Consider the following 12,430-nt stretch of genomic DNA (forward strand, 5'->3'; position numbering starts at 1 on the left):
ATATACTACAGGCCTACAGAGGTAGTAATACTGCATATACTACTACATATACTACAGGCCTACAGAGGTACCAATACTGCATATACTACTACATATACTACAGGCCTACAGAGGTACCAATACTGCATATACTACTACATATACTACAGGCCTACAGAGGTAGAAATACTGCATATACTACTACATATACTACAGGCCTACAGAGGTAGTAATACTGCATATACTACTACATATACTACAGGCCTACAGAGGTAGTAATACTGCATATACTACTACATATACTACAGGCCTACAGAGGTAGTAATACTGCATATACTACTACATATACTACAGGCCTACAGAGGTACCAATACTGCATATACTACTACATATACTACAGGCCTACAGAGGTAGAAATACTGCATATACTACTACATATACTACAGGCCTACAGAGGTAGTAATACTGCATATACTACTACATATACTACAGGCCTACAGAGGTAGAAATACTGCATATACTACTACATATACTACAGGCCTACAGAGGTAGTAATACTGCATATACTACTACATATACTACAGGCCTACAGAGGTAGTAATACTGCATATACTACTACATATACTACAGGCCTACAGAGGTAGTAATACTGCATATACTACTACATATACTACAGGCCTACAGAGGTAGTAATACTGCATATACTACTACATATACTACAGGCCTACAGAGGTAGTAATACTGCATATACTACAGGCCTACAGAGGTACCAATACTGCATATACTACTACATATACTACAGGCCTACAGAGGTAGAAATACTGCATATACTACTACATATACTACAGGCCTACAGAGGTAGTAATACTGCATATACTACTACATATACTACAGGCCTACAGAGGTAGAAATACTGCATATACTACTACATATACTACAGGCCTACAGAGGTACCAATACTGCATATACTACTACATATACTACAGGCCTACAGAGGTAGAAATACTGCATATACTACTACATATACTACAGGCCTACAGAGGTACCAATACTGCATATACTACTACATATACTACAGGCCTACAGAGGTACCAATACTGCATATACTACTACATATACTACTACATATACTACAGGCCTACAGAGGTACCAATACTGCATATACTACAGGCCTACAGAGGTACCAATACTGCATATACTACTACATATACTACAGGCCTACAGAGGTACCAATACTGCATATACTACTACATATACTACAGGCCTACAGAGGTACCAATACTGCATATACTACTACATATACTACAGGCCTACAGAGGTACCAATACTGCATATACTACTACATATACTACTATACTACAGGCCTACAGAGGTACCAATACTGCATATACTACAGGCCTACAGAGGTACCAATACTGCATATACTACTACATATACTACAGGCCTACAGAGGTACCAATACTGCATATACTACTACATATACTACAGGCCTACAGAGGTACCAATACTGCATATACTACTACATATACTACAGGCCTACAGAGGTACCAATACTGCATATACTACTACATATACTACAGGCCTACAGAGGTACCAATACTGCATATACTACTACATATACTACTACATATACTACAGGCCTACAGAGGTACCAATACTGCATATACTACTACATATACTACAGGCCTACAGAGGTACCAATACTGCATATACTACTACATATACTACAGGCCTACAGAGGTACCAATACTGCATATACTACTACATATACTACAGGCCTACAGAGGTACCAATACTGCATATACTACTACATATACTACAGGCCTACAGAGGTACCAATACTGCATATACTACTACATATACTACAGGCCTACAGAGGTACCAATACTGCATATACTACTACATATACTACAGGCCTACAGAGGTACCAATACTGCATATACTACTACATATACTACAGGCCTACAGAGGTACCAATACTGCATATACTACTACATATACTACTACATATACTACAGGCCTACAGAGGTACCAATACTGCATATACTACTACATATACTACAGGCCTACAGAGGTACCAATACTGCATATACTACTACATATACTACTACATATACTACAGGCCTACAGAGGTACCAATACTGCATATACTACTACATATACTACAGGCCTACAGAGGTAGTAATACTGCATATACTACTACATATACTACAGGCCTACAGAGGTAGTAATACTGCATATACTACTACATATACTACAGGCCTACAGAGGTAGTAATACTGCATATACTACTACATATACTACAGGCCTACAGAGGTACCAATACTAATATATACTACAACATATACTACAGGCCTACAGAGGTAGAAATACTGCATATACTACTACATATACTACAGGCCTACAGAGGTAGTAATACTGCATATACTACTACATATACTACTACATATACTACAGGCCTACAGAGGTACCAATACTGCATATACTACTACATATACTACAGGCCTACAGAGGTACCAATACTGCATATACTACTACATATACTACACGCCTACAGAGTTAGTAATACTGCATATACTACTACATATACTACTACATATACTACAGGCCTACAGAGGTACCAATACTGCATATACTACTACATATACTACAGGCCTACAGAGGTAGTAATACTGCATATACTACTACATATACTACAGGCCTACAGAGGTAGTAATACTGCATATACTACACCATATACATACAGTAGAAACCCCAAACTACTGAGTGTGTAAGAAGGTAGGAAAGTACTGAAACCTAAAGTGAATTCTTGACATGTAACCATGTTTGATGTATTTATTTAGTATTATTTAGTTTATTTATTTGTATTTAAGTCGTGTGAAACTGCTTGTTGGGGCAGGTTTGTTGTGTTGCGTTTGTGTTGTTAAGTTTTAGGTTGTTGTGTATTTTTGCACCATCACTTGCTGCTGAAACATTGTGAAGTTCTGTTCCAGCTTTAAAAATAAAAATGATTCTTGCGACACTAGGAAAACTAAAGAAACCATTTCCTGCTCCACTGATGGACTTGGCCGTTAAGATGGCGGATATTTCCCGTTAAGAAACTCTCTCAGAACAGCAGCAAGGCCCGAAAATCAGCTTAAATGCGATTAATCTGCACAATATGGGCGAGCATCATCAGCTGTGGAAATCTCTGCACTTCTAACAAGGACAAGATTTAAAACAGATTGACATCTGCACACAGTGATTAAACTAGTTACAGCTGTCTTCTAGAGGTGGCTGTTTCTCTATTTATCCTTTATTCTTTTAGGGTTACATTTGTTTGTATGTATGCACCCAATCACCAAGGCAATTTACACACACACACACACACACAGAGACACACACAAAGACACACACACATAGAAAGAGAGACAGAGACACACACACAGAGAGACAGACACAGAGAGAGAGACACACACACACACACACACACACAGAGACACACACACGCAGAGAGACAGACACAGAGAGAGAGACACACACACACAGAGACACACACACACACACGGAGAGAGAGAGACACACACACACACACACACACACACACACACACAGAGAGCGACAGAGAGACACACACACAGAAAGAGAGAGACAGAGACAGAGACACAGAGAGAGAGAGAGAGACACACACACACACAGAGAGAGACACACACGGAGAGAGAGACACACACTGAGAGAGAGACACACACAGAGAGAGACACACACGGAGAGAGAGACACACACACACACACAGACAGAGAGAGAGAGAGAGACACACACACACACACACACACACACACACACACAGAGAGAGACACACACGGAGAGAGAGACACACACACACACACACACACACACACACACCTGTGACTGACATACTGACATCTCCCCTCTCCATCTAATCCACCTGACCTCATCACAGGCTCTTCACTAACACAAACTGACAGATATAGGTGACCCAAAAATAAGCTGTAGGCCGGCGCTGATCGTCCATTAACAGGCCTGCCAGTCACGCCGTCGGGGGCGAAAACTCACTTTAAAAACACCTTTTTCTTTTTGTGTTTAGGGTGACGATGGGAGTCTGTGTGATGTGAAGTCCCAGCGGGACTCATGGGATCAGAGAAGAGAAGACGGATTAATGACAATAGTGTGGGGTGATATCTGTGGCTAGAGACTGTTATAATTTTACCAGCCACTCAATAGTTTGTCATGGGTTTTTTGGGCTGGGGAGTGAAGCAAATTTACCAGCCACTTGCAAATATTTACCAGCTTGTGGCTGGTAAATGGGGCTAATTTTGAACCCTGCAGACAATGTGATGTTACCACCAGTCAATAAGGTTGAACCATATTATATATATATTCTCCCTCTCTCTCTCTCTCTCTCTCTCTCTCTGTCTCTTATAATAATTGACGATGTATAACAGACGTGTGAGGTATAATGTTAGAGGCTCATTACTGGGGCTGATTATCATTTTAAAATGTATGTTAAATGTATGGCTGGCCGATATGGAGAGAATATATCATCCTGATATTCTTGACCAAAAATACATAGATGTTGATATTGTAGGGTTGACTATTGGTGCATTCACAACATGTTTTAACAATGAGATTTTATAAATAATCCTCAGTAACGTGGATACAATGACTAAGTGGGTAAAGGAAAATAATACAACAGCTACAACAGTCTGGTGAGTTCAGAAAATTACATCACTGTAAATGCATGACAATGCAGCCTTTACAACCAGGAACACTTATGCCATATTACAATATCCAAAGTCTAAGACGATATCTAGTCTCATATATCGATATAATAGATATACTGCCAAGCCCTAGTTAAATGTTGAAGAAGAGTTACTTTAAAAAGGGTATTTATGTATGAGAGTGATAAAGGTCCAAACACCTACAGTGATGGGAAAAAATTGAAACTCAATCAGACTATTTATTCTTAAAAAGGGTGGGAAAATATTGAATGAATGAAGGTCTTTTGTTCCGACTTGTGGCTGCGATGCTTTAACTGGAGCTCACGGTTTATCCACCTCCATCACCATCAGCGGGCCCTGCCAAGCAGCCCCACCCTGCCTCTGTGCTGCCTGCTTCCTACGCCCAGAGGAGGCGAGACAGGCCTCTAAACCTGCAATCTGCCACCTCCCCAATACACAACAACAACAGCAGCATCAGCTCAGAATACACATTTTCTGAAATACCATTACAAAAAAAGGCCAATTGAAGAGCATTCAGACCTTTGATAGCATCTTAAGGAGGCTTACAGGCCTCTGTGGATAAATTGTTTTCGTGTTGGTTTTGGGTGGAGATGGAATTGGGGTGTGGGGAGAGGGGGGGGTGGGGGTGAATGAGTGAAAACAGGCCGGCAACAGAGCAAAAAATATAACAGTGATTAAAAGCGTTGAGGGTTAGTGTGGTGATAATATGGGGAAGCTGGGAAGCCGACAGGGAGTGGACGCAGAGCGGATTCCTTTGTTGTGACTAATCTCTGGGTTACAGCTTTGGTACACCGTGCTCTGCTAACCCGGCCCTGAGCTTCCATTATCGGACACATCCTTACCCAACGTGCTGCTTTTTCCACTTACTTAATTCATCCGCCATGATATTACAGTCCTCCTTACTTAGTCTCATTGCGATTTTACTTCAAATTTGATAGATTTCAGATGAATAAACTATGTTATTACGTTAGCATAGCCTACTGAAATCAACCTGACACCGGGGAAGAGACACCTCACACCATCACCATCAACCATCACCAACGGGGCGTGTTTGACCAGTTCTTGCGCTTTGTATTACAATCTAGTGACACCCGAGTACATGATACCCTTTCGGAACTGTTTTTTTTTCTATGTCGTTTGTGATTTAAACCAAAAAAAAGGCATGTAAAACGCCTGTGTCCGACAATGGAACTCAGCTAGTAACAGTAACAGTTAGCAACGGCGGGCACGCAGCGGGGAGAGGCACAGAGCAGATGGGCGCTGACACAATAATGACAAATATAACCGTGAAATAAATCAAATGTGATCCGGTAAAGTGTTTAATAAACACACGACTGACATTAAGTTCAAAGGATTAAGTTGTTAACACACAGTGGGAAGGATAAAATGGTGCAATAGTGCCACCTCATCCAAGGCAACAGTTCACATTATGCTTCCTGCTGCTGCCGTTTATTTGTCAAAACAGGTGGGCCGCATTCCTACAACACGGCCAAACCGGGGCTAGCCGGTTAGCTAATTCACCGGGAATACGTACAAAAAGACCGAACACTGCTTCATTGATCAGACAATATACACACACGACTGGTTAACAGTGTGTTTTCCACCATTTACAGGACATCCAATTGTCAAACAGAAGGTTAGAATCCGCTCCCCGACAGTGGTAACTTAGCAACCGGCTAACCGCCGGCTAACCTAACCGCAACAAAACCAACTGAAAACACATTTAATACAATTCAACATTTACTGATGAATACAGTTGGTTATACCGACACATATTACCCTTTCCCCTACTTATTTATCTCCATGTCTGCTTCTGTAAGAGCATCTAATGCTAACCTCGTTCAAATAAAGATAAAAAAATAACCGTTAAAAAGCCGTTTAACTAAATATCAATCATAACGGCGATACAAAATATATTCATTTTTTGGTTTGTATTACGAAATATTTGCTCCTATATTATTAATGTATACTATTTTTTAAGTTTAGACTCACAAGATGCCGGAGCCGGTGGTTCCTCTGTCACCGCAGGTTGCTCTGCTGCCTCTGCGGGGGCTGGGGCTGTTTTCCGGGGTTCTGCCGCTGGGAGGGCGTCGCTCTTCGGGGCAGCAGGTTCTGGCTCGGGGGCAGCAGCAGCCTGTGGCTCTGGTTCGATCTTTGTACTTTCGGGTTCCACTTTAGGGACGACAACTAGAGGCTCCTCGGCAATGAAAGCAGGGGTGTCAGGAACAAAAGAGAAGCTGGTGGAGTCTGGGATGGCAGTCTCAGTCTCTACCTCGGGCTCCGGTTCGGGTTCGGGTTCTTTCACCTCTGGCACTGACACCGGTTTCGGCTCCGTTACGTGGACAGGCTCCGGTAACGTTACTGGTTCCGGAGCGACCGAAGCTTCTGTGAACTCTGTGAACTCTTGTGGCGCACTAGCTTCAGCTAAGTGGCGGTCCAAGGCGTCCTGAGCCCCGCCGACCAAGTCCACAATATCATCCACGCTGAAGAGGTCCTTTTTGGGCTTGCCCAGCAGCTCGGAGTCCGGTTCGGCCTGGTAGTGGTGCATCTCCTCGCCGAACAGAGGAGTGGTTGAAGAAACGTGCTCGCCGTCTGCCATTTTTTCTTTTCCCCTAACTGTCTTCTGAGGTGGACAAAACTTTCGAATCCGGCTCGGCTCGGTTACCTCGTGTTACAAACTTCCACCGGGGGAAAAAAACTGTAAAACGGCACCGGTAACTCCCTCCGGTACGTCTGCTCTTGACACCGGATAAAGTTGGACAAGTGCGCCACACGACAGTTGAGTTGAGTGAGTCGGACCCGAGTTCCCAGATGGACACTGAAATTGAGAAGGAGAGGAGGGGAACTCCGCTGACCAATAACCTGCGGGTTAACCCCTGAGTGCCGCGACCTGTGGCCAATCAGAGCGTGTTACAGTAGAGGCTGACCCCGCCCTCCCGAACAGTGGAGGTGTAATGGGACACCTCCTCCACCAAACGTCTACTAAAACAGCAGAAAGTTCAGTCTGTACTGACTCCAGCTCCAGCAGGGCACTTGTTACATAACTTTGTTGTAAAAAAAAAAAGTTGTAACTTTTTTTTTACACTAACTCCTCCTGCTACTGTACAGCCTACACATGTCATAGCTGTCATATATGTCTTTAGCAGCACCATAATGTAAAATAGTCCACTAAAAGTCATACTTCAAAAGTATTATCGACAACATATATTTAAGGTATAAACGTACTCATTACACAGAAAAAACCTTAAATGTAGTGGTGTAAAAAGTGCAATATTGGTTTCCAAAGTCAAGTGGACAAGAAGAATATCTTGTAATACTCAAATAAAGTATAAGTACCTCAACATATTAAGTACATGTACTTAGTTACATTACATTACACCACTGACTGCATTTAAAGCAGCAGTTTAATGATGTTGTTAGTCACGTTGGGTATAATTTCAACAGCTTTATAGTGTATGGTATCTTAAACAATGCATCATATTTTTCAGTTAATATGTTTTGTATTATAAAAATAAACACATGTAATACATTCAACAAGTATTTATTAGAGATTTAATAGTAGAGAAAAGACAGGAAGTGAATTGAATGGCATATATGACTTTATAAAAGCTCTTAAATGAAGTGAAAGTACAACATTTCCTTCTGAAATGTAGTGGAGTAGAAGTATAAAGTAGCATAACATGGAACTACTCAAGCATGTTAGCTTCTTGTGTTAATCAACATATTAAGTTTCCAACACAGAACACATGTTGCAGGTCTAATAAAAAAAAGGGGAAAGGCAACACACTCAGCCAGGAGGTTTCATAACGCTTTGCAGAGAAATGCTGCATTCAGGGAACCCGGGAGTTACAGCATTTCAGCATATTTCATCACAATCCATATACATATATCCAATAGTTGTTGAGATATTTCAGTCTGGAAACTTAAGGTGATGCTAATATGTTGTCTTCCCGTCGACCGTGCAACTTTTTGTTTTTCTGGGTCAAAATGCAAACTTTTTTTTCAACGTTTTGGTCGTCTTTTTCGACACTTTTGTTGCTTTTCACACCGATGTTTTTTGTCACTTTTTTCCAATTTTTTTTCTGCACCTTTTCGCATTTTTGTGTGTTTTTTTCCCCCACGTTTTTGAAGCTTTTTCCAACATTTTTGTCCCTTTTTTTCAACCTTTTATTAAAAAAAAAAAAAATTAAAATGCTATGAAATTGAATACAACTTGTGAAGAGCGTTGTATGGAACCATCCATGTTATTTCTTTTGAAAATTTGGTTGAAAGAAACCCAAATTTCTGATATAGAAACTTTTTGAAAATGGGTCAAATTTGACCCGAGGACACCAGGAGGGGAGCATGAATGTCTGTAGAATAATTGGTGCCAATCCATCCAATAGCTGTTGAGATATTTCAGTCTGGACCAAAGTGGAGGACCAACCAACCGACTGAGTCAGCCACCCACGGCTAAAAACAAAACGCTGCCTAACCAAATGATTTTGTTTTGCACTTTATTTTGAAATATCTTTCAAGTTCTGGAAATGATCCGCCTCTGCATCTTTCAGATATTCTTTGCTGCTTCCAGTTCCTCTTTCCCGTCAGATCAATACAAGTTTCTCCAGAGTAAGTTGAATGTGAGAGTGTGAAGCATGAAGCTGTAGAGGAGGAGCAGGGAGACAGATAGAGTTACAGGCTCATGACATGCCGGAGTCTATATATAACACGTGAATATATATGTCTGTGAGTATATATGGTGCAGGCCAACATATGATAATGTGAGAGAGGGGGAGGGGGGGAGAAAGATGTCTCCGTGTGACACAATGATGACTCTGATATTCTGTTCAGAATCAAACCAAGAGTGAATGTTTCTGCTAACAATGATATCTCATAGACATCACAACTGCACTAATTGCAACTTGCACAATATGTTTGTTTACCTACAGCTTTATTAATACTATTTAAACAGTTGTACAGTTTTTTATTCCCAACTTACAGATATTTTAAACAATTTGTTCTTATATTCTATCCTATTATTATTTAATGTATATTGTATTCTTTTACCTCATGTATATTCTGTATGTGTGATGTGTGTCTGATATTTTTGCTGCTGTAACACTGGAAATTCCCATTTTTTGGGCTCAAGAAAAATCTATCTATCTATCTATCTATCTATTTATCTATCTTTTCGTCCTCTTTTCAATAAAAACCCATCATTGAGCCACCTTGTTGCACAGGCTAACATGTTCCACACACACCGTCCTGCTGCCACAAATACTCCATTGATCCCAATATGATCCCACAATCAAACTGATGTGACTGAAGCAACACTGGAGAACTTTTCCCGCTTCGGTCCCCCTACAGGTTGGAAGCAGAATTGTCCATTACCACTGTCGTAATGTCTCATTATGTCTCATTCGAACTGCAGATCCGCTACCCGATCTGGCAAACTTGCATAATGTAATGTAATGTAATGTAATGTTATGTTATGTAATGTAATGGACAATTCCGCTTCCAACCTGTAGGGGGACCGAAGTGGGAAAAGTTCTCTAGTGTTGCTTTAAAGGGGTGGTTCCATAGACAGTATATATAATGGACCACCAGGTCCCGTGTCTCTGGACGGAGACCAGTGAAGGATATTAGAAGATCTTTCCCGGTGATGGCTGAGCGTTACTGAGCAGCCTCCAACTGAGCTTGAAGACGTAGATGTGACGTGAGCAACCTGTCTGAAAGTTGGAAGTCTTCTGGTAGCTGTGCCAAGAGAAATCTCAATCATTCCCAATCTAGCAGAGACGGAGAGCGTAGGTATATGTAAGGAGATAACATAGACACAGGCTAATTATTGATCACTAAAATGATAGTTAACATTAGGAATTAAACTTAAACAGCTAATGGAAGTCCAAACTGCCTGAGAGCTTCTCCTGTACTATACGGTAATTCCTCTACTATGAGACAGTAAGTCTCGTGGTTATGACCCAATCGTTAGCCTATTTTTATAAAAACGTCTGCTACGGAGCCATAACGTGAGGTACAAGGTAATGGAGCCTTTTATACATTGTCGTGTTTCTTTAGAAATAAACAACGGACAAATAGAGTCTTTAAACTCTTCAGATGTAAAGTTATTCTCTGTCAAAGTGACGTCAAAATGAATGGCAGTCAATGGGATGCTAACGGGAGGTGAGTGCTTATTAGCATCAAAATGGCGCCATAGGAGGTTCGGGTTGTGAGGAGAAGCTGACCCCCTTGGGTGGTTCAGAACCTCATTTCCAAGTTAGCCAGTGTGTTATTAATCAGTGGAGACCGTTTTCAACACTTTTCATCCAGTCCTTCTAGTTGCAGAGTTCGCTGGTGCTAGGCTAGCGCAAGTCAACAGTATCTGCTAGCCTGCCACTAAAAACAGTCTTACCCACTCCACAGTACACCCGAGGCAAATACATTATAACACCAGACTATCAATGTAAATGTCTGTGTTGATAGAATAATGTTAGAAATAAAACTACCCTTGCATCGCAATGCAATAGTTATACTTTGTTCCCTGTAGTTGGTAGCATAGGCTACAGCAGCGGCGGAGTGATATTACCTAGGCTACTGAGAAAGCCAGTTTCCATGACAATCATGCAAGTTTATTTACCTGCCGCTGTGAGCTCCAACTAGTTCCACTAATTCCACTCTGCCAGGCTTGATAATGAGGTCCTATGTCCAAAATTCTGAACCACCCCTTTAAAGCGCAGCGCATATTCTCTTGGTTCCTAGTCTATACCGACGACAATTTATTTATGGGATTGATCCGGTGCTGCCGGAATGAGGGACATCTGGGGATCCCTCATTTTTAGCGGGATGTCCTTCATTTCTGCCGGATGTCCGTCCCCTTCCTCTTCCTTTGTGTTGGCGTTCTAACCTCTGGTGGATTTGTGAGGACTATGGTTAACTGCTCCTCAGATCTCTGCAGGGTAAATCCAGACAGCTAGCTAGACTATCTGTCCAATCTGAGTTTTCTGCTGCACAACTAAAACTACTTTTGAACGTATACATGTTCCACCAAAACAAGTTCCTTCCTGAGACTATTTAGCAGAAGCACCGTGGCTCCGTCCGGAGCTTAGCACCGCCCAAGACAATCTCCCATCCTGGAATGCTGTGTGGACTAGCCAGACCCTCCTCTACAGCGCTGTGGAGGAAGGTCTGGCAATGCGGGACTACTTGGTACAATACCCAAAGTCCTTAATATCAGCGTTTTCTTGCACAAGATTCGGTATCATCAACAGGCTTCAACCGAGCACTAAATGTGTTTTTCTCGAGCCAAATCTCAATGAACTTATTGAACCTACATTAGATAAAAGGAACAGCTTTTAGACTTTTAAAGGACCCGCAGAAACCCTGCACACAGAAGCAGGATTTTTCGATTCACCCACGCTTGCGAATCAGGTTAATCCGTTCAAAAAGAATAATTCATTCACAAATCTTACATCACAGATTCATCTGCAGAAAAAAAACAACTTCAATCTGCTGATGAGGACTTTCTCATCAAAAATCCTAATCAGTGTGGCCGGGTTAGCTCAGTTGGTAGAGCAGGCGCACATATATAGAGGTTTACTCCTGGACACAGCGGCTGTGGGTTTGACTCCAAACTGCGGCCCTGTGCTGCATGTCATTCCCCCCTCTCTCTCCCCTTTCATTTCTTCATCTGTCCTGTGGAATTAAAGGCCTAAAATGCTCCAAAAAATTAGCCTGAC

At 41.6% G+C, this 12,430-nt stretch overlaps 1 protein-coding gene across 8 annotated transcripts in view; it reads right to left on the minus strand.

Annotated features, from left to right (window-relative positions):
- Positions 1-7,548, minus strand: part of rtn4a (reticulon 4a) — a 58,084-nt gene extending 50,536 nt beyond the window's left edge. For 2 of the 8 annotated variants that reach the window (XM_031308381.2, XM_031308380.2), the window contains exon 1: positions 6,711-7,546. In XM_031308381.2, coding sequence (XP_031164241.1) covers positions 6,711-7,317 — 607 coding nt within the window. In that variant the 5' untranslated portion in view covers positions 7,318-7,546. Of the gene's footprint in view, positions 1-6,710 lie in introns of all 8 variants that reach the window. The other 6 variants (XM_031308384.2, XM_031308385.2, XM_031308378.2 and 3 more) reach the window with 5 other exon arrangements.
- Positions 7,549-12,430: the final 4,882 nt, after the last annotated feature.

Source organism: Sander lucioperca, chromosome 15 (genome assembly GCF_008315115.2).
Source record: "Sander lucioperca isolate FBNREF2018 chromosome 15, SLUC_FBN_1.2, whole genome shotgun sequence".
Lineage (NCBI taxonomy): Eukaryota > Metazoa > Chordata > Actinopteri > Perciformes > Percidae > Sander > Sander lucioperca.